The sequence below is a fragment of the Vespa mandarinia genome, chromosome 16 (genome assembly GCF_050613455.1).
Source record: "Vespa mandarinia isolate Hongniang chromosome 16, ASM5061345v1, whole genome shotgun sequence".
Lineage (NCBI taxonomy): Eukaryota > Metazoa > Arthropoda > Insecta > Hymenoptera > Vespidae > Vespa > Vespa mandarinia.
The window spans coordinates 2,457,501-2,479,422 of NC_140825.1; the positions used below are offsets into that span (position 1 = coordinate 2,457,501).

Below are 21,922 nucleotides of genomic sequence, written 5' to 3' on the forward strand. Positions count from 1 at the left end.
CAAGAAAAGTAGATTAGTAATAGTAATAATAGTAATAGTAGTAATAGTAGTAGTAATAGTAATAGTAATAGTAATAGTTGTCGAGATGTCCGCGCGCGTGGACACGGTTATGCGTATACACACACACACATACACACACACACATATGCGCACATACATACACAGACAGACAGACACGCGTACGAACGCACGTACACACAAACGCAGATATTGCACCTCGTTTAGTGCTATCAGCATGTAAAAATATAAATTGACGTTCCTTTTTATAACGTGATTAGAGTAATAATCTAACACGAGAGAGCTTTGTAAAAGTGATAAGCTCTTTTAAAACGTCGTGACGTAGAGCGTTACAAGCTTTCGCGCATCTTTTTCAAAAACTTTCTACTTCTTCTTCGCGTTTGTCCAATTAAAAACGGGGGAAGGGGTGGAGCGAAAGAAATCAAATCAAATCAAATTAAATCAAATTAAATCAAATCAAATCAAATCAAATCAAATCGAGTGAGTAAATAAAAGAAGTAAAGAAAGAAAAAAAAAGAAAAACTACCGCCCGACAAAAAGGAAGGATTAAATAAAATATAATTCTGGGATTTTTCGATTAATTAATTAATTAATCTCGTAAAATAATTTCGAGCACGTACAAAGTATCGTTCTCCTTTTGAAGGAAAATGACGGTGACGGTGTCTCTTTTGTGAGATAAATATTTAAAAAAAAAGAAAAAAAAAAAAAAGAAAAAAAGACAAAGAAAAAGTAAAGCAAAATTGAAAATAAAATAAAAAAAGTTTCTCCTCGTCCTTAAAAACGCGCCGTGTGTAGAAAAAAAATTCTGTATGATGTCCAAAAAAAAAAGAAAAGTAAAAAAAGGATGACTGACGTAGAAAAAAACGTAAAGAAAAAGAAAAAGAGAGATGAGCGAGATTCAATCTTTTGAATCTCTTTTTTGAGCTGTAAATTTGGCACTTTACCGTATTGCGCCATTACAGCTTTTAAAATTAGAATATAATTTTTTGATAACTCCATTATCATCCATACAACGCGACAACGTCCAAACAACTTTCTTATCTTTGTTTGCTTGTTTGTTTATATATATGTATATATATATATTTTTTTCTTTATCTCTGAAACGAAACCATTCATTTCTCAAACGATATCGCCAAGAGATTTCTTTTCTATCTTTCGTTGATGTCGATAATACCAAAGAAAAAAAAAAGAGAAGAAAAAAAGAAAAGAAAAAAAATTTTCATTCGTCTCAATCCCAATGATAAATGATCTCGACGAATTATTAAAAGTCACACGTGTCGATTATTTCAAATCGATCGTACAACTCGTCGACATTTTCCTTTTTTTTTTTTTTTTTTGTTGCAAATCTCAAAATTATCTCTTCCTTTTTCGAAAGAGTACAACAATATCGGACGATAATTCCCATATCGTCCTTATCCCCAAATCGTGATTGTGAAGAAAGAAAACGAAAAAAAAAAAAACGATCATAAAAAGAATAACTATCATTTAATCGATCATTTTCGATCGTCAAAGAACGAACGTTCACGTTCGATCGGAAGATGTGAAGCCAAGGAAATATAATTAAATCGATATTTCAACGTGCTCTTTCGATTCCTCTCAATGATTGACTAGGTAATCCAGGTGGTATGCCAGATCCTTCGCCTGTTCTTGCCTCTGGATCACCATTTGCAGCTTCCGAAGCTTTATATCTTTTGTACTTTCCTACGAATGTATTCCATATATTAAAGATTGGCATAATATTAAAATTTATTTGAATTCTATAATAATCGATAAAATTATCGATCAATTTGAATTTATCATAACTTCATTGACTTACTTGCCAAACGAACCATCGTTACACCCCACCAAACGCTCCAACCCCATCCAACGAGACAAAATAGTACTGTGAATAATTGGCTGACGCCTACTATAAGATTAACGACAAATGCACCAAATCTTGCCTTTAAACCGGCCACTGCCGAAAATCTTGGCTGTCCTGTGCAAAGATTGAATAGTCCGCTCCAAACTGTCCCTAAGAAATAAAATCTCAATTAGATTTGATTTGAAGAAATTAAACAAAAAAAAAAAAAAAAAAAAAAAAAAAACAAAAATGAAAGTGCGAATAGCGAAATTATCTCTATCTTTCTCTCTCTCTCTCTCTCTCTCTCTCTCTCTCTCTCTCTCTCTCTCTCTCGATCATTTTTACCTGTACCAGGTAGCAAGACGTTAAATACGAGACAAAACCAAGCTAGTGGAACTGGCATACAAGGAATGGCACCTCGCATCAAAGAGTTGTGCTCCACCAAAACGTCAGGTATTTTAGCCTTTGGCTCCTATTATCAAATACAAGAAATCATCTTGAAACACTAGAATTATCTACATAAGCTATATCTAATTTAATATATATATATATGTATATTAGGTTGGAAACTATGAAATGAGTGTTGAATGAAAATAAATAACTAAACAAAAACGCCCGTTTCATGGTTTCCAACCTTATATATATATATATATTATATATATTCGACATAGGTATATAACGTAAAAAACCTTGAAGAATAATTTCGAAATTCTTAGAAAATAAATCTATTTAAAATCAATAATATAAGAGAGGTATAAACTAAGAAATGTGTATAAATAATTAAAAAAAAAAAAAAAAAGAAAGAACATTTATATATATATATATATATTTCATATGTATATTAAATATTATAATTACATATTAAATATTATATATACATATATATTGGAAGAAGTAACAATCCCTTGATGAAAATATTCGATTAAATTTAATGTAAACATTTCTTTTTTTGTTTAACAATTGAAACCAATCATTATTCAAAATCAATTGAGAAATTAACAATGACATTAAATATTATTATAAATTGGAACGCATACTTATTTATCTATTAGTTAGTATGTTAAATGTTCTGTCCTAAATTCGCTTCGGGATTATTTTTAAATAAACAAAAAAAAATAAAAAAAAAAAAAAAGAAAAAGAACGAAAGGAAAATTAATGAAAGAAAAAGAACAAGAAAAAATACAGAAACTTTTCAAAAGCAAAAAAAGGAACAGAGCTTTCTCGTAAGATATAATATAATCGAATTATGGATCTATTGTTCTTACAAATGAAAATGGTTGGCTAGGGGTGTTACCTCGGAAAGTGGAGGGGGCGCGACACTAGTCAGACTGGGCTTGGCACGTATATCCCTTGTGCGTTGTACGTCCGCACATTTACATTTGCAACTGGCAAAAAGCCGTTGGCAAAGGGCGGATAATCTTCTCTCCGGTGGAAAACAAATATTGGGCTCGTCCGGTGCGACTCTGTCCCTTCTTGCGCAGCATCTAATTCCCTTTGGACGTTGACATCTACGTGAAAAATGATATTTGAGAGAGAAAAAAAGGAAATTCAAAAATTATTAAAAATAAAATAATTAACATTGTAATATAAGCAAAAAAGTTTTTTTTTTTTTTTTTTTTTTTTTAGTAATTTTATATATATATATATATATATATATATATATATATCACAGAAATATTTCAACTTTAATATTATACGTACAATATATTTACACACACATATATGTATATGTAAAATTTAAATATAATACAATTAATTGCAAATTAATTTTCATATCGTTATTAGGAAGAAAGAGGGAGAGAGAATTTATAATTTTTAATAGATCAAAGATATCAATTTTATTGTCACCTGAAGTCATTCTTCATGAGACAAACAATACTTCTCTTTAAAAATCTTAAATCATCTCTGACATAATGCTGATTAAATTTGATTAATCTTTTAAAGTCTATTATTGAAAAAAAAAAGAAAAAAAAAAAGAAGAGAAAGAAAAAGAAAATCTTCTATCACCGATGTAACATTGTCGATATATACAAATATTACATTTTATTTTATAAAATGAATAGTAAGAAAAATAAATAAATAAATTCTATGAAAAAAAGTTCTTTCATTTATTTATTTAATTATTTAATTACTACTACTATTATTATTATTATTATTATATATTATGTACAAACGAGAGCTATGAGAAAAATTAATCGTTCTTTTTTTTTTTTTAACGATAATAAAAGCAATAAAAAAAAAAAAAAAAGAAAAAAAATAGCGAAGAAATAAAAATTATTCTTTAATACGAACCTGCATCTTTTCTTGAATTTGGACCAACAATCGATTGGTATATCATCGGCAATGTCATGTCTCGTTTCCATTGGTTCATTTCCCATAGTAGTTGTTTCCCTCTTTCTGGACCACGAAAGGATTTTAGAATTACGTCGACATGCTAAACATCTCATAGTTGGAAAACGTTCGTAATAACGGCCCAAGGTCCTTTTCCATCGACTAAGGGGCTTGTCGGCACTTGGCCTATCTTCCTCCGAGTTGGGCTCACCTGCTGTCTGCAACGCCCTGCGCAACACCAAAAGGAGAAGGTGCGCCTATCAAGCTTTTAAACTTATTAAGCATCCTCAAGCTAGCTCGTTAACTTGACTCAAGGATGGGCCAATCTATAGAAGTCTACTAAATTGGCATTTCTTTGCTACCTCTAGACTTATATATATATATAATTAACGTCAACCATGTTTGAGAGTCTGTCTTTTGCTTGAAGATATTTTTCTTGAGAGATCCTTTTGAAATATACGACGATTAAATATTTCTTAATAATTCGTTCGTTCGAAAATAATCGTCACATCGATTGCATAATTGCATAATCGATGTGAAACGATTTAATAGACGAAAGAAAGAAAGAAAAATAAATATCACGTTTCTTATTTTCTTTTCTTTTTTTTTTCTTTCTTTTTTTTTTTTTTTATTTTTTTATGTTGAAAATTTTTGATAATGACGCACTAAGATTTAATTAATCGTTAGAAATCTTCGATTGAAAACTAAACTGTACCGTTTACGTGTGATTTTAGATAACACTCACGAATTACCGCAAAAATCGATTTGGAATTCTCGAACGTAATCAATTTCCAGTTTTGTCGCACGGTGACCGTTGTAAATAAATGGGTAACCGTTGACCATCTTCGACAGAATCGAATCGTCGAACAACTCGCAAATTGCGGCTGCCGCAGTACACCTTCGAAGTCGGTAAAAGTCGCGACCATTCGAGAGGACTTAAGGATGGAGGACGAAGGGGACGTAGGAGGGTGATATTAGTGGTGGTGGTGGTGGTGGTTGTGTGATACTGGTGGTGGTATAGCAATGACTGGTCGAGCCTAAGAACAAGTCACGCGATTATTTTCGACCGACGTCCCTTTAAACCATACTATACCGCACCGCACCGCACCGTACCGCACCGCAACATTTTAGTCTTAAACGTCTAGAGTAGCCACTACCAGCTTGACCAAGAGACCAAAAGATCGATAATACTGAACTGTTAAGTTCCTTATGCTGTTCTTAGTACCTTGCACTTTGCGTCTTAAAGTTATTTACGAAAGTTTCCCTTACGTATGTACATTTAGATCATCTTCATATTTCGATCATTTTTAATAATCATCCTTAAATAATTATTATTCTAATATATTGATTTTTATCGGTTAATTAACTTTTTCCAAATTTGAATATTTCACATCGTCAAGGTTCCTTGGTATCGATAATTATGCAATCTGTACTAAGAATATGTTTTTAAAAGGTAAATATAATATTATAGCTTGTCACGTGAAACTCTTGAAGGTTTCATTTGAAGTTTTTCATTTTTTTTTTCTTTCTTTTTCATTTGTTTTTTTGTTTATTTATATACATTTCTCAGTTCATATCTCTCTTATATTATTGATTTTAAATAGATTTATTTTCTAAGAATCTCGAAATTATTCTTCAAGGTTTTTTACGTTATATACCTATGTCGAATATATATACATATATATATATATATATATTTCTTTGTTTTTTTTTTTCAAAGTAAATATAATGAATCAATGCGTGAAACTCAGATTACTCCCTTTCGATTAATTAATTTTCAAATTATGTCATAATAATCTTTCTTATCGTAATAATATTTTTATATAAAAATTTTTTAAATTAAATTTTTCTCACAAAATCATTTTAGTTTATAACGATAATGATTAAATTTTTATCACGTATACGTGATAAAGATAAATATAATCGTTAAAGTTTAATGTGCCGATCGGTTGTAAACGTTTTCCACAAAGTTTAACAAAGTTTTTAGATAAATCATAGACGGCATTTGAAAGTCGTGAAAAGTTTTAAGGAGGCACGCTGAGAATTAATCGATAGGGCGTGACCCTGGAGAATTGCGATGACGATGAGATGTAGAAATCGTAAAGAGGATATTTAAAAATAGAAATGAAAGAGGGCTGAGATAACATACATTGGAGATTATAATATACGCGTGTTGGATATTTAATGATTTCATTTCTCCGATCTTACGAATAGAGTTTCTTAAATATTTCATATATTTTCTTTTTTCAAAGCATTCTCTAAATTTTTCTAATGGTAGTACGTTTTTATTTCATACTTTTTGTTTCTTTTTTTTTTTTTTCTTCTTCTAATATCTTCAATTCAATGGAAAATTCTGATTAATTTATTTCATTTATAAACATATTTTGTTTTATTGTTAAATAATAATTACTTATTCGAATGAATTATTTTTTATATTTACATGATAAATGAAATTGAGTTAGTTCATAAATAAATATCATTTTATTATTTAAAATAAATTTTTATTTCATCCTAGCGCTTATTAATTAAACCTTTTTAAATATTTTTATAAGAAAAACAAATTATTTATATTAAATCGATTTATAAATAAATATTATTTTATTAAAATAAACCTTTAATTCATATTGAATGATTTTTTTTCCTTTTATATTCACAAGAAAAATATGAATATTTATAAAATTAGTTCGATTGTTATTGTAACAAATCTCTAATTTATGAGAACGTAATAATTCGTACGAAATCTACACATATAAATGCGAAAATATATAAAAAATAAAAAATACAAAAAAAAGAGTACGGATATACACAAATTGTTTTCTTTTTTCTTTTCTTCGGTTTTTGACGTAAAAAAAAAAAAAAAAAAAAAAAAAAAAATAAAGAAAAAAACAAAAGAAGAAACGAAAAAAAAAAAGAAAAAAGATTGTCCTCCTCAACGATAGCATCGTATTCGCACGTCTATATCTACATTTTCATCTTGATGTAATCACCGACGCGCGATTAATCATCAGCACAGCTAGACACGTGTACGTGACTCCGGATTTGTTAACCCTTCGGTTCCGCTTTGTCCTGCTTTCCATTTGGCCGCGAGGCGGAACGATAGAACGCGTGACGACGCAAACCAGGCGTAAAAGTCGATTTCGTAGTACTCTATTTTCTATGCTAGTATGCTAAGGACACGACGTATGTAAAAAAGGTAACCTTACGAGGAAACTTCGTGACCAATTTTCAATATCTGGTTACAGTTATAACTCCTAAGAAAACACAAAATTTGTTCTTGCGACACGACCCATGTTTCAACGTTTAAAAGGAGTTTCGCGTTAGAGAGAGAGAGAGAGAGAGAGAGAGAGAGGGGGGGGTAGATAAAGAAAGAGAACAGAAAAAAAATTAAAAAATAAATAAGTCAGTAGAAGCTTTGCGTGTACGCAGTTAGATCGTCGGTAGATAGTTTTATCGATATGTATTTAACTATATATATATATATATATATATATTTTTTTTTTTTCTTTCTTTTCCTTTCAACTGTAAATCAATCACTTTAATTGAGGTTTAATTGGAAAAAAAATAGTTTCCCTCTTTCCCTCTCTTTCTCTCTCTCTCTCTCTTTCTCTCTCTCTCATTCTCATTCCGATTTTAACCCTAATTGTGACTATATGGTGTAGGACACACCAAATCAACTTTGAACTGAATTAAAACAATTTGCTCATTGCATTGTGATTCATGAATTTTTTTCTTTTTTTTTTTTCTTTTTTCCTTTTTTTTTTTTATAATGACAAAATTGGAAATGCATTTTCGTATCTACTGATTATTATTTTTGAGCTTTCAATGTATATACAGTATTTCTTTTCTTTTTTTTTTCATCTTCGAGTCAAAAAATTATTAATTCTGTATATTAATGACATCTGTTTAAAGTGCCTAGGAGGGGAGGGATAGGTTGAGGTGTAGTGCATTCTAAGAGCACAATTCGAAATTATTTCGAGATCTACGTGCAACTAGGGTTAAAGAAGATAAATCGTTTGGAGAAAAAATTAATGGTAGAATATGAAAGAAAAAGAAAAATAAAAAGATAGAATAAGAGGAACGTGGAAAAAAAAAGAAAAATAACCGGATCGAGAGAGAGAGAGAGAGAGAGAGAGAGAGAGAGAGAGAGAAATGGTGGAAGAGAGTGTTGGGGTTGGAGGTAAAAGAAGTTGCAGCTAGTTAACGTTGACGTAAAATGTAAATATATTCGTGATAAGTTCGTTAGATGCTGTTAGATCCTTCCGAGATATCTCCCGTTCGTTCATACGGAACTTGTTCATGCGGTCATGTAAATCTCGTTGAGGATCGATATAGTCTGGTTCGGACTTCTTGGACGATCGATCCTCCGAAGCCGGTTTAGAGGAGGTTTACAACTATTCAGAGGTTAAGGAACTCTAGGAGTTCGCATAGTAAGCATACAAAAGCGTAGGTAAGTAAGTAAGTATGTAAGTACGTACGTAGGTACGTATGTATGTATATATGTATGTATGTATGTATGTATGTAGGATTCATCCTCGACTAACATAGTTCGTCTTTCTATTCGTTTACTCCACACTAATTCCTTCTAATGACTATGATACCATAAACCGAACGAAACCTTTGGTAAGACCGTAGTTCACTATAGTTAACATTGTTATTACTTATTCCCTTTGGCTGTTATCATATCTTCTCTTTGATATAATTCTTTGATAATTTTCTCTTTGTCGATTAGACATACGTATAAATACACGTATGTAGAATTAAAAACGAAGAAATCAAATATTATTGTTAATTATGACGATAGTAATAATTATCGCAAAAAATAATTGACCATTAACGAAACGATAAAATATCTCTGATCGATAGAACAATTAGCATAATTATTATTGTCGCTTCTTTTTTTTTTTTATCGATTAAAATTAATAGAAACGACTTTATTCGTCGTATTAAGTAACGATAAAGATATGAATAGACGAATGGATTAGGATAAAGCAATTATAATGCGTGACATAGATCTTACGCAAACACATAATCTATTACGTCGTATGTTGATTAAACGTAATCATATCTCGTGCGTTAAAGCTTAGAGAAAAGAAAAAATTTACGTAATCATATTCTTTACGTGGAATAATCAAACGTGAAAAAAGAAAAAAAAACAAATAAAAGTAAATACTCAAGAGGGGTATAAAAAGAAAACAAAACAAAAAAAGAAGAAGAAATAGAAAAAAAAAAACGAAGAAGAAACTTACGTTGGATCACCATTTTGTTCTGGTCTCATCACGTTTCCGCTCAATGTCTCGATCTCATCCGGTCGTTTGACCACATGCATTCCGCTTTTCACTCTTGGCGAGGAAACTCCTTTGACGGTATCAACACTGACCCCAGTATCAGTGGATCGTTCACTATCATTAGATCCAGTAGAAAGCTGGGTCAATGGCCTTTTCGGTGTATTTCCATTCCCATGATTCTGAATATTACGTGTATGAACAGTTTTTAAAGGAACATTACCGATCGTTCCGGAATCACCAATGGAATTAACAGAAATACCATTAGTTCGTGACATAGACGTAACAGTCGTAGTTGTCGTTGTTGTTGTTGTCATCGTATTAGTTATTATCTCATTCCCTTTAACGTTTGTTTTCAATGATGACATTGTCCCAGATATTCTCTCCGTTTCGTTCGACGAAACGAAAACATTTTCTCCTTGATCAATAACGTTTTGCCTCAATGTTTCAGTTTCAACGGTTGCCTCAGTTATTACTCTATTTCCAATAACCTTGTTAGATTTAGACGAAGACGTGTTATCATCTGTCATCGTTTTATTATTAATCGTACCACCATCGATCGTATTAATGACGATAACTTCGTTACTAATTATTGAGTTTCCATCGTTAACGTTTTTATCAGTATCGGTAATTATTTTGACGATCTCAATTTCTTTCCTATCATTTTCTAAAATGGAATTATTTGAAACTGGTGATATTTCATCGATGAAATTCGATCGTTTGTTCGACTTTGAATTCTTTGAATTTCTCGTATTGGAACTTGTCTTTGAATTAACGGAATCGTTTTCCTTTGAAACGTCGAAACGTTCACGGCTGGTTGTACGATTGTAAACTCTATTAGTTCGTGCGCTATTTAAACGAGATTTAATGGGATTGTTCGAATTACTACCACCCGATGAATCACTAGCACCATCCTTGTTAGTCATCGAATAACGTTGTTCGTTGTTAGCTTTTGTTGGTGTACCATAAGTCGATGGTGTATTTTTTTTTCGGCTATTATTTTTATCATCATGATTTTGACCATTTAACAATCTCGATTTATTACCATTCGTATCATCGTTTTTTAAATATGACGATTCAGATTTTCTTGTTATGTCAATGAATTGTCCTTCGACTTTCGTCGTATCTATTGGAATTCTTGAATTATCGATACGTAATGGTTGTACAGCTGTAGTCGTTGTCGTATTAACGACACTTGACGTACCAGTTACACCGGATGTCCTTTTCAAAAGATCCGTTAAACCAATTTGATCCTTCACATTATCATTTCTCGTTGATTCATTGTTGTTCACGTTAATCGTATCTTTCATTTGATCGATTTTCTCGTTATCATTGATTTCCTTGTTTCTCGATATCTCGGACATGCTGATATTTGACGAACCTTTTGATCCATTGTTTTTCAATGGTATTCTTGATGTTTTGATAGGCGTCACGTTATCATCGGTCGTTATAAATCTTTCCCTTTTTTGAATGTTCTTCGGTGGCGATATAAAACGTGAAACGGAATTAACCGTCGTCGTTGTATTCCGTTGAAGATTTTTAACATTTTTAGAATCTCTCGTTGTTACTGTACGTAAATTTGATTTGTCAACTCTCGTTGGTGTACCACGAATCGGTGAAAGTTTCGATGGTGTTCTAATTATTCCCCGATCGCGTCTCAATTTTGATGAATCGTTTAAATGATTATTTCTACGGCCGTCATTGACATTGTCGATACTACCATGAACGCTCAGCCAATTTTTCTTATCATCACGACGTCCAATGTTTGGTGATATTCTATCATCTGTTGTTTTGCTAAGAGAAACTGATCGCCGTCGGGTCGGTTGAGGTATCAAACTCTTCCTCGGACTGCTCTGTTGGGATACTAAAATTAAAATAATACATTGGCTTTTTTAGAGATACAACGACGACGACGTTTTTGTTTGTTGTTGAATGAAAGAGAAAAAAAATGTTTTTTTTTCGATTTATAGCTCATATATATATATATTTATATATTTTTTGAAAGAGGGGCAAATCCATTTTATGTTAATGCTAGACATTTAATCGTTTGCATTTGAATGGGTTTAAAAAATATTGATAAGCAGTAATAGACTTATTTTATATTTTTTTGTGATTTTATTTGATATAAATTTAATATGCAATAATGGTTATTCGTATTAGATCAAAAGAAATCATGATTTTGATATGTGCCAATGGACCTGATTCACTTTCAAAATTAATTCACACTTTCGAAATTAATTCATAATAAATATCGTTGTCTAAAATAAATTACTAGTAAATAATTACTAATTACTAGTAAATAAATTACTAGTAATGAATTTATATTGATATTAAAAGATATTTATTGTGAATTATTAAAAAGATAATTATTATCAATTGAATAAAAATATAAATTTTATTTTAATTTGTAATAATATTTAGTTTTAACTATTTTCTTTTTCATAAAATAGACTTGCCCCACTTTCAAAATCAATGATTCATATATATATATATATATATATATATATCGTAAAGCGAGAATTAGCCTGATCGATTTTTAATGGAGTTTAATATTTCGATATATGAATTAATGAGCTCGAATGAAAATCAACAAGTTGCCTAAAAGTTTATACGAGAAAAAAAAAATATATATATATATATAGAGAGAAAGAGAGATTCATATTTTTATAATTATGAAATTATATATCAATTAATTGTTTGAAAAAGTATCAAATTATTATCCAAATTGGAATAAATACAATCAAGTCAATTATTCTCCTCTTTTGTTTTCTTTTTCCTTTTTTTTTTTTTTCATCGTCACTTTTTTCACTTTTATTCGTAGATGCCAAAGTATTGTTTAGATCTTTTTAGCTTTTTTTTCTTTTTTTTTTAAATATTTATGAATTATCATTCAAATTGAAACAAGTTAAACTTAAGGCCAATTATTTATTTTGCATAATGTCTTTTCTTTTTTCTTTGGTATATATATATATTTTTTTTTTCTTTTGTTTAACGCAAGTACCTCTCGAATCATTTCGAACGTTTCTTTGATGGCTCTTTCTTAGATCAAGATAATCATCCGGTGAGTCTGGTCTTGATCTAGGTGGTGGACCCTTGAAACCACGACCTCGAAATGGCGAAACCCTTCCTAGTGGTTGAGTAGGCGAGACACTTCTTAATTCTGGAGTGGCTGGTCTACTTTCAGCGATTATCACGAAACTGGAACGACGATGGGCCCTACCAAGGGCCGTACCTATTGCAACGAGCATTTAATCAGCTCATTTTATTCTCATAAATTTTCATTTAGTACAGATATCAATATAAAATTTGAAAAATATTTTTTTAAATAATATTCACAATGTTATTAACTCCTACTTCTGGATATTTATTATTTCTATTGGTTTCGATTTTAAATCTGAAAGTTATTAAATATTTCGACGTTTTAGAATTTTTTTTCTTCTAGTTTTAATAATTACACATCGACAATTGTTTCATATTTGTTATTTATTTATTTTGTTTTTTTTTGTTTGTTTTTTTTTTTTTTTAAATTATTATTCATCGAAACATTGAAAATTTAGATTTGAATAATATTTGAATTGATTAGAATGTTATATGTTTTGTTTTACGTAAAAATTATTGTTCATTGAAACAATGAAAAATCCAACATTCGAATAATATTTGAAATGATAAGAATTTTATTATGTATCTTTTTTTTTAATGTAAAAATAATTATTTATACGAAACAATTAAAAACTTGCGTTCTAATAATATTTCTATTAAAATGTTATCTATAGTTTTTTTATAAAAAGAAAAAAAAATTATTTCCATATTTATCGAAATAATAACAAATCAATATTCCAATAATATTTGAAATGATTAGAGTCTTATGTAAAAATTAGAATTTTACGTAATAACATTAATTAATTATAAAATTGTTTATCATATATTAATAACATAATCGTTTATCGTAACAATGAAAAATCGAAAATTCGAATAATATTTGTATTAGAATCTTAATTATATTTTTTATATATAAAAAAAAAAAAAAAAAAAAAAATTATTCACGTATTTATCGAATTATATAACAAATTAATATTCAAATAATATCTTGAAAAGATTACTAGTATTTTAATTATTTATTATATGAATCATACCAGCTGGCACCAATTTATAAGGATCCGGTGCGGTTGGTGGTGGCGGTGTTGGAGGTTGAGCTGGTGGTAATTGTATTTTTGGTGACGTTGTCGATCTTGGTTGGGGTATGATCGACGATGACGACGACGACGTGCCGAGATAGGAAGAATCTCGTGTCGTGAGAACACGAAATGGAGGCGACGCTCCGATTTTACGGGTACCACGGACATCGTCGAAGCGTCTCATCTTAGCTGATCCCACGTGTCCTTCATAGATGCTGACGTTTTTTTTTTACTCTCACCTAATTGAATAAATTTAAATAGTCGTTCTCGTACGAAATTAATATTTATTATTTATTAGATCGATATTTTTTTTTTTTATAAATTGACAATATTATTAATGAAAGATCTCTACTATAATAAAATATTTATATACTAATCATTTATTTGATAAAATACTTACCATTGATTAATAAAAATATTGATCAAATAAATATTAAAAAGTTCAAATTTGAATTTGTTAATAATATGTTAATAATCGTTAGTATTTAGTTTTAGTATGGTATATGATATTAAAAAATTTCAAAATCATTAACAATTAGAAATATTTATGCTTTGTCGCATATATAATAATGTTAATAAAATTATGTATATATATTTATATTAATATTAATATAATTATATATAACATGTGTGCATATATATCTAACAATAACATATTACATATATCTAATATATATATATAAATATATATATATATCTAATTAAATAATAAGTATAAATACATACGTTGTTGCAAATATATATTGTATAATAATATTAGTAATTCTATTTCTAATTAATTATTAAAAATATACATGTCCGTATGTTGTAACGATATTAATGAAGTTACTTGTAATTAACTAATATAGATATGATATATTTAAGAATATTAATAAATTTATATATATATATATATATATATATATACAAAATTATTATTATAAATAAATATATAAATATATAAAAATACTATTATAAATGTAATAGTATTAAAAAATTGTAAGTATAATTAACTAACATATACATATTATTACACATGTACATGTAATTGCATATTTAATAACGTTTCTTTAATTAATTAATACGAAAGTACATTATCCATTGTTATACATTCAATACAATTAGTGAAAAGTTAAAGTTTAATTATAATCAATACATATAAACATATGTTTCATTATACGAGATGTTGTAAAAAATATATTATTATATTGAGCAATTTCCTTAAAGCCTATTCCATTTAATTTGCCCACTTTCGACTTTTCGAAAGTATTATTCCTATGCTCGTTTAGCCCGAAATAATACCAAGGAAGAGATACAAAGTTGAGAAAGGGGAAGGATTCGTCTTCGTTTTGGTCTGATGCCTGGTTAATTATTAAGAGCTCGCGTAATACTGTCATTATACATACATACATACATAAAGTCGATGTACTACCATTACTATCGTACTAAATAATTTCACACAGGATTCCTCTTTCGTGGTGTTCTCTTTTTTTCTTTCTTTTTTTTTCTCTCTCTCTCTTTCTCTCTCTCTCTCTCTTTGTCTCTTTCTCTCTCTGTCTCTCTTCTTCCTTTTTCTTTTTTCTCTTTTTCCTTTTTTTTTTTTTCGTTACGTCTGGCCGAACTAAAGTTTATAACGTCTTCCTTTTTTTTCTCTTATGATATTATAAAGTGCTATGGGTATACATATATATATATGTATATATATATATATATATATCGCACCTCCTTTACGCTCTCTTAATCATGCTGGAACATATGTGGCGTTTCGTTTTGCACTGGCGATTTTTTACGTCATTTTACATACTTACTTACTTACTGCACGAGCTAACATATCTCCGATTATTTTTTTCTTTTTTACATCAACGTAACAATTTATTCGTATTAGATTAGGTCTGACGAAAATTTCAAAGAGAGAGAGGAAGAGAGAGAGAGAGAGAGAGAGAGAGAGAGAGAGAAAGGAAAAAAGAAATGTTGTAAATTAGAGCACATTGAGTTGACCAGTAAACGCCTTAAAATCTATTACCCTTGGGTGAAAATCAATGGCTAAGAATGTAGAAAGTATCGATTGATCGAATTAACAGGAGTTAAGGCATTTTTCTTTCCTCGAAACGATTTAAATAATTTCCTTTTTTTTTCACTCTCTTTCTCTTTCTAAGAATGCATTAATGATACAAAATAAAAATAATTTTTTTAAAGATTATGCTCCTTCTTCTTCTTCTTTTTTTCTTTTCTTTTTTTTTTTTTCTGAACGATAATACACAACTGACTGACATCTTTCCAGTAATAATAAAAAAAAAAAGAAAGAAAAAAAAAAGATAAAAAAAACGACAAAAAATTATCTAAAATTCCAAATCGTAAATAATTAAAAAGAAAATCGTATCTTCTATACTAATACCTTTATCTAACTCGTTTATTCGTAATTCTTAAATAATAAGAAAATTACAAGGAAGTGTCAGGTTGAATTGCTTTTAGAATTTAGATGCAGTTTATACGTTTGAAACGAGTGCGACCTCGTGTCCAAAGTATAATTCACGGTCTCTTGTCGTTCGTTAAAGGAATACCATGGTAATATTTACGACTACCGTTTTCTATCAACGAACAGGACAAACGCGTACACGTGCACCCGTCTCAAGTCATAGAGAAAGATCGAGTAATATAAAATAGATTTAGAAAATTTAATATAAATTCGACGAATTTGAAAAACAATTTTTTGCCTTTACCCTTTTTTTTTCCTTCGAAACGACGTCGTTTATGTTGTTATCGGTTTCTTTTTTTTTTTTTTATATTGTTATTATTATTCTATAGTTATGTCGTAAATTTATGTTGTCCTTTCTTTTTTTTTTTTTTTCGATTTTTACTCCACATCAAAGGATACAAATCATCTCGAAGGAGGATCATTATAAAATAATGACCGATATGATAACGACGCAATTTGTATGGAAAATTTTTCTTTTTTTTTTTTTTTTTTTTTTTTTCATTAGATTATACATCATAAGAAATAATAGTCAACGAAGACGGCATGGTATATAACGATGTCAACGACTCCGGTAATCGTGAAAGTCCGACGATGTGTCATGCCGCAATTTCCTTTTGCAAAATGTACACGTGAACGTGCAACAAGACGAGAAAAAGAAAAACATATTGAATCGTATTTGAGAAAAGAGAAATCATATTGTGAGATTAAAGTGTCATCAGTGTGTCTCTTCGTTTCTATCTATTTTCTCTTTTAACTAAACGTAGGAAACAAAAAAAAAAAGACGAAGAAAAACTAACTTGGTAACGTAAGCCGATATCCAAGTTTCTCCACACTTGCTTATTATTTATTTATATTTAGTTACGTATTTATTTAATGTCCGTAAAAATTTCAAGAAATATTTACTCGAGAAACGATCCTGAATACAGAAATTTTTTCCTTCGAAAGTAGATTTCTCTTTTTAACCGTAAACAATAACTCAAGTAAATAATACCACTAATAGATAGGATTACTTTTTTTTCGTATCATTTATAGAAAAAAAAAGAACTGCTATAAAGATGACGACAAAGACATGATTGTTTGTTCGAAATGAAAGTAAACAAAAAAAAAAAAAAATAATAAAAAAAAAAAAGAAAAAAAAAAGAAATAAAATAAAAATAAAATCATGCCGATCTTGGAATATCGTCGAAATTGAACATATGTAGGTAATTAATCATTAATTAATTACTTATGAAGATAATTCTTTTTCTTATATCATTTATAAGATATCTTTATAATTTTTTTTTTTTTAAAGAATAGCTGTAAAAATGACTATGAAAATAATTATATCATCAAATAATAAAGGAATGAATAAAGTGAAAAAGAATAATAGTCGTCGAAATTGTACAAATATGTAAATAATTAATTATCATTATAATTATTAATTAATTATTTACAAGTAAATAATTTTTACATTTGTATCGTTTATCAAGTTTTCGTAGAAATTCATAAATGACGTTTAAGAAAATGATCGTCCTTACGGAAGATCAGAAAGAAGAAAAGATGTCAGGAAGGAAAGTGCGAAAAGAACAATGGCGGCATTATAAAAAGGCATCATCGAAATTGAACGAATATGCGATTGCGCGTTAACGCGAAAAGTGTTCGCAATTTTTCAGAATACCCACCTATGCGCTATGCACTCTATCTAATTATGATCGTCTACCTGGGAGCGCCGCAGCAAAAAAGTAACCGCCCACACCTCTCGCACTCTTCCAAAGCTAAAAAAACTCTTACTCACAAATATATATATATATATATATATATATATATATATATATATATATAATATATATGAAATATATTATATGTGTATATATATATATATATATTTATACACATACTAAATGTATGAATGTATGTATGTATGTTCGTATGCATTATATGTTTGTTTGTGTATTTATATGTACACACACACACACACACACATATATACATACGTATTTATGCGATAACGAGATATCATGCACGGGATAGAAAATTTTAAGCCGATAAAATTGCTCAAATTTCTTTCCTCGTCACGAGGAACCTAAGAATCTAGGACGAACTAGAACGATTTTTTTTTTTTATTTCGAGTTCTTATAAATTATCCTTTCAATGATCAATCTCAATTACGCGTTCAATTGTCCTTTATAAGGACGTGATATTGAAGAAAAATTAAATGATAAAAAAGATCCTTGATTTCGTCTTTCGATCGACCTAAAGGACTTATTATTTTTATCAAGATATTCTCACATTTTACGTAACGACAATTCATTTTGTTTTTATTGTTGTTATTGTTGTTGTTATTATTATTCAAGAATCATTAAATCATTTTATTAATTATCGTATCGAAACTTAAACATTTGTATTATGTTGTTACGTATGTATTGTGATTATTAAAATATTATTTATTTTCAAAGAACGTGACGTATATTCGTTGAAAGTTTATTTAAAGGATATCCAATTTTATAATTATTTTTAATCATGATTATTTATTAATATGATAATAAAATATATTCAAATGAAATAACTTTTGTTTACGATATTTAATATTAATTATTTAGACATTGATTAATTATTAATTTTATATTGAATAGTTTAATACGTACGTTAAATGATATTAGTTATATAATACTATTTATAACCTTTCACGTTATATAATTTTTATTTACATATATACGAATAGTATTATACGTTCTTTGTAACTTGCCCGTTCTAGGTTTACGTACTTTATACACACACACATACATACATACGTACGCGTATAACCGCGTTTATGTTTACGTTATGTTCTCAAGGATAAACTTAAATGACGCATTCCTACAAATTACGATCAGTTATACTCCGACGTTCCTTGCGAGCACTCGTGTGCGTATCAGGAATGGATCTTCGTTCATTTTTATTCTCATTTCTTTATGTAAATCCCAACGTACTTAGATATAATAAATATAATAATTAAATCTTCGCATAGTTTTCGATTAACGAACTACTTAATTCATCTTCAAAACTTTCTCTCAATTAAGCAATAAATTTTCTTCTTTCTTCTTCTTTTTTTTTTTTTCTTTTCTTCTCTAGATTCGACGATATTTTTCCTTTCCAAAGCGTAGAAAAAAAAAAAGAAAGAAGAAAATAAAAATATCTCTTCCAATCATTTGTATATTTTATCTAATTTTATAATTTTAAGAAGATAATATTCATTAAAATTGTTAATTTTTCTTCGATTAAAAACAATAAATTGGATACGATAAAAGGATCGTACTTTTACACGATGATCTTTATCTTTTAATATACACTTTTTCTTTCTTATTTAATTTTATTCATTAAGTTGTCTCATTGTATGTATGTATGTATATATATATATATATATATATATATATATATATATATCTTAGGCGATCATCAAAAAATTTATATATATATATGTATACACAACTTTCTTATTTTATCGTATTTTATAGATTTTCACGTAGAAATTTTATCGTTCAACGAAAGCAACGAAAATTTAACATGTAAATTGTTTTCTATGATAGGTGATTGAAGTCTAAGATAAAAGGGCATCGTTTCAAGCTAACAGATTTATGTTAGACCGATTTGAAAAATAATCTATGTCGGATCATGCTCGAGCGTGAAAATGATCATTTTTCATTACTTAAAATTCATTCAAATAATACCAATGAAACAATGATATTTTTTTTAAATTCGATAACATCGAACAAATATTTCGATGATTTTAAACATTTTATTATTATTATTTTTTTTTTTTTTTAATCCACTAACAATTTACTCTTAATGACGAACGAAACTGTCGAATGCCAAATTTTAATGGTTTCTATTCTAATTTTTTTTTGTATCTTTTTCATTATTCTTAATGTCTAGGACAATTCCTTCATATTGTTTTTTCTTTCATTTCCTTTTTCTTTTTTCTTCTCTCTCGAAACATTCTTCGACGTATTAATGAGAATCTCGTAAATTTAAATATCATATTATTCATGATATATACATATATCCTCGATTCGTGAATCCGCGTGAAACTATTAGAATTAATTGATAGATAAGATATTTACGACGCTAGTGGAACGTGAGTAAGTACATGGTAATAAAAAAGTTTTATTATTCGTTTTGGTTCGCGTTCTCTCGTAATGTTTATCTCAAAATTATAAAACTCGATCGTATTCGTTCACGAAACAAAGTGTACATTCAAGGAAAGTAAACATCCATTGTTACTATCGTGTTGGAGAAGAGAAAAGAGAGATAGATAGATAGATATATGATTGGATGAATGGATAAAGAAAGAGCGAGAGAGCGAGAGAGCGAGAGAGAGAGAGAGAGAGAATGAAGGTCTTCAACTGGGAATATTTAAATGCGATAAAGTATCAAATCTATTAAAATGTTCATTCTTGAAATAAAAGATAATAATCGATCGTTACGTTGTGTTAATTAACTCGTTATCAATGATTTTTAATATCTTCGATACGAACAAATGAAGATAGATTACAATGATAATAATTTTGATCTTATTATATGAAAAAAAAGTGTAGTTAATGAAAAAAAAAAAAAAAAAGAAAAAAAAGAGAACAAATGTTTAATACAATTAAAAATACGAATTAATAATGAAGCAAAACGTTTTACGAATATGTATTTGTGTGTACATATGTCGCAAATATGTCAGAATCAACTTCTATCGATCATCTTTGATCTTAGAATTTCTCGAAATTATTTTCTCGACAAGATGCAACGTACTCAAGCGAAATAAAAAAAAAAAAAAAAAAAAAAAGGGATGTTATTTAAAATATAACGAGAGATAGGAAACTTTTCGATTTTAAGATCCTAATATTTTCAAAGTCGAGGTTGGGATATGAATCGATCGATAAGTCGTCGTAGAAGGTCGAGGAGACAAAGGCTAAGAGAAAGAGAAAGAAAGAGAGAAATGAGAGAAATGAGAGAGAAAGAGAGAGAGAGAGAGAGAGAGAGAGAAACAAAGAAAGAGGTGAGAGGTGAGAGGTCTGACTCACCTGGCTACCAGGCGGAGAAAAGAAATTTTCATCATCTGACCCCTGACATCGATGGCCGTCGAATCAACAACGCGCGGATGGAGAAGAGGGGAAAGTGACAAAGAGAGAAAAAAGAGAGAGAGAAAGAGAAAGAGAGAGAGAGAGAGAGAGAGAGAAATGGTAGAAAGAGAAAGAAAAAAGGAGAAAGACACTAAGAAGGAGTCGAAGAAGTCGGCCGGAGCCGACTCACGGACGGAGACTGAGAAAGGACGAAGGACGACGTTTGAGGCCACCCTCGCAAGTGACCACCCAACTTGGGGGGTTGTTGGTGGTGGTAGTGGTGGAGGTGGAGATGGTAGTGGTGGTGATGGTGCTAGTGGTGGTGGTGATAGTGGTGATAGTGGTGGTGATGGTGGTGGTGGTGGTGGTGGTAGTGGTGGTGGTAATGAAGAAGGTGGTGGTGGTAGTAGTAGTATTGCTGACGGTGGCGGTGACGGTGGTTTGCACTTGAAAGTCCACCTCACTCGATCGCCAGAGTTCCAATTTATTATTCTCTCTAAGTTGAACACCTTTCTTTCTTTCTTTCTTTTTTTTTTCTTTCCCTCTCTCTCTCTCTCTCTCTCTCTCTTTCCTTCTCTAGTTTTTTTTTTCTTTCTCTCTTTCTCTCTTTAATTGAGAAATCAACGGAGTCCAACGAACGAATAGTAGACGTCTTTGCAGTACCGCGAACGCGAGCTTACTAACTTTATTGCCTTTTACGCTGGCCAACCAACACGGCACTGACAATGTCCGAGACAAGGGGGGACTCCTCCTCT

General features: G+C 29.5%; 1 protein-coding gene across 1 annotated transcript in view; it reads right to left on the bottom strand.

The window, feature by feature from the left end:
• The window catches only part of stum (mechanosensory transduction mediator stumble), a 21,828-nt gene extending 112 nt beyond the window's left edge, over positions 1–21,716 (bottom strand). The window contains exons 1-9 of the mRNA XM_035867495.2: positions 21,129–21,716; positions 13,605–13,885; positions 12,473–12,703; positions 9,436–11,335; positions 4,151–4,417; positions 3,153–3,366; positions 2,204–2,330; positions 1,835–2,029; positions 1–1,719 (exon numbers count right to left, since the gene is read on the bottom strand). The exon at positions 1–1,719 is cut by the window's left edge and continues 112 nt beyond it. Coding sequence (XP_035723388.1) covers positions 1,592–1,719; positions 1,835–2,029; positions 2,204–2,330; positions 3,153–3,366; positions 4,151–4,417; positions 9,436–11,335; positions 12,473–12,703; positions 13,605–13,830 — 3,288 coding nt within the window. The 5' untranslated portion in view covers positions 13,831–13,885; positions 21,129–21,716 and the 3' untranslated portion in view covers positions 1–1,591. The remainder of the gene's footprint in view (positions 1,720–1,834; positions 2,030–2,203; positions 2,331–3,152; positions 3,367–4,150; positions 4,418–9,435; positions 11,336–12,472; positions 12,704–13,604; positions 13,886–21,128) is intronic.
• Positions 21,717–21,922: the final 206 nt, after the last annotated feature.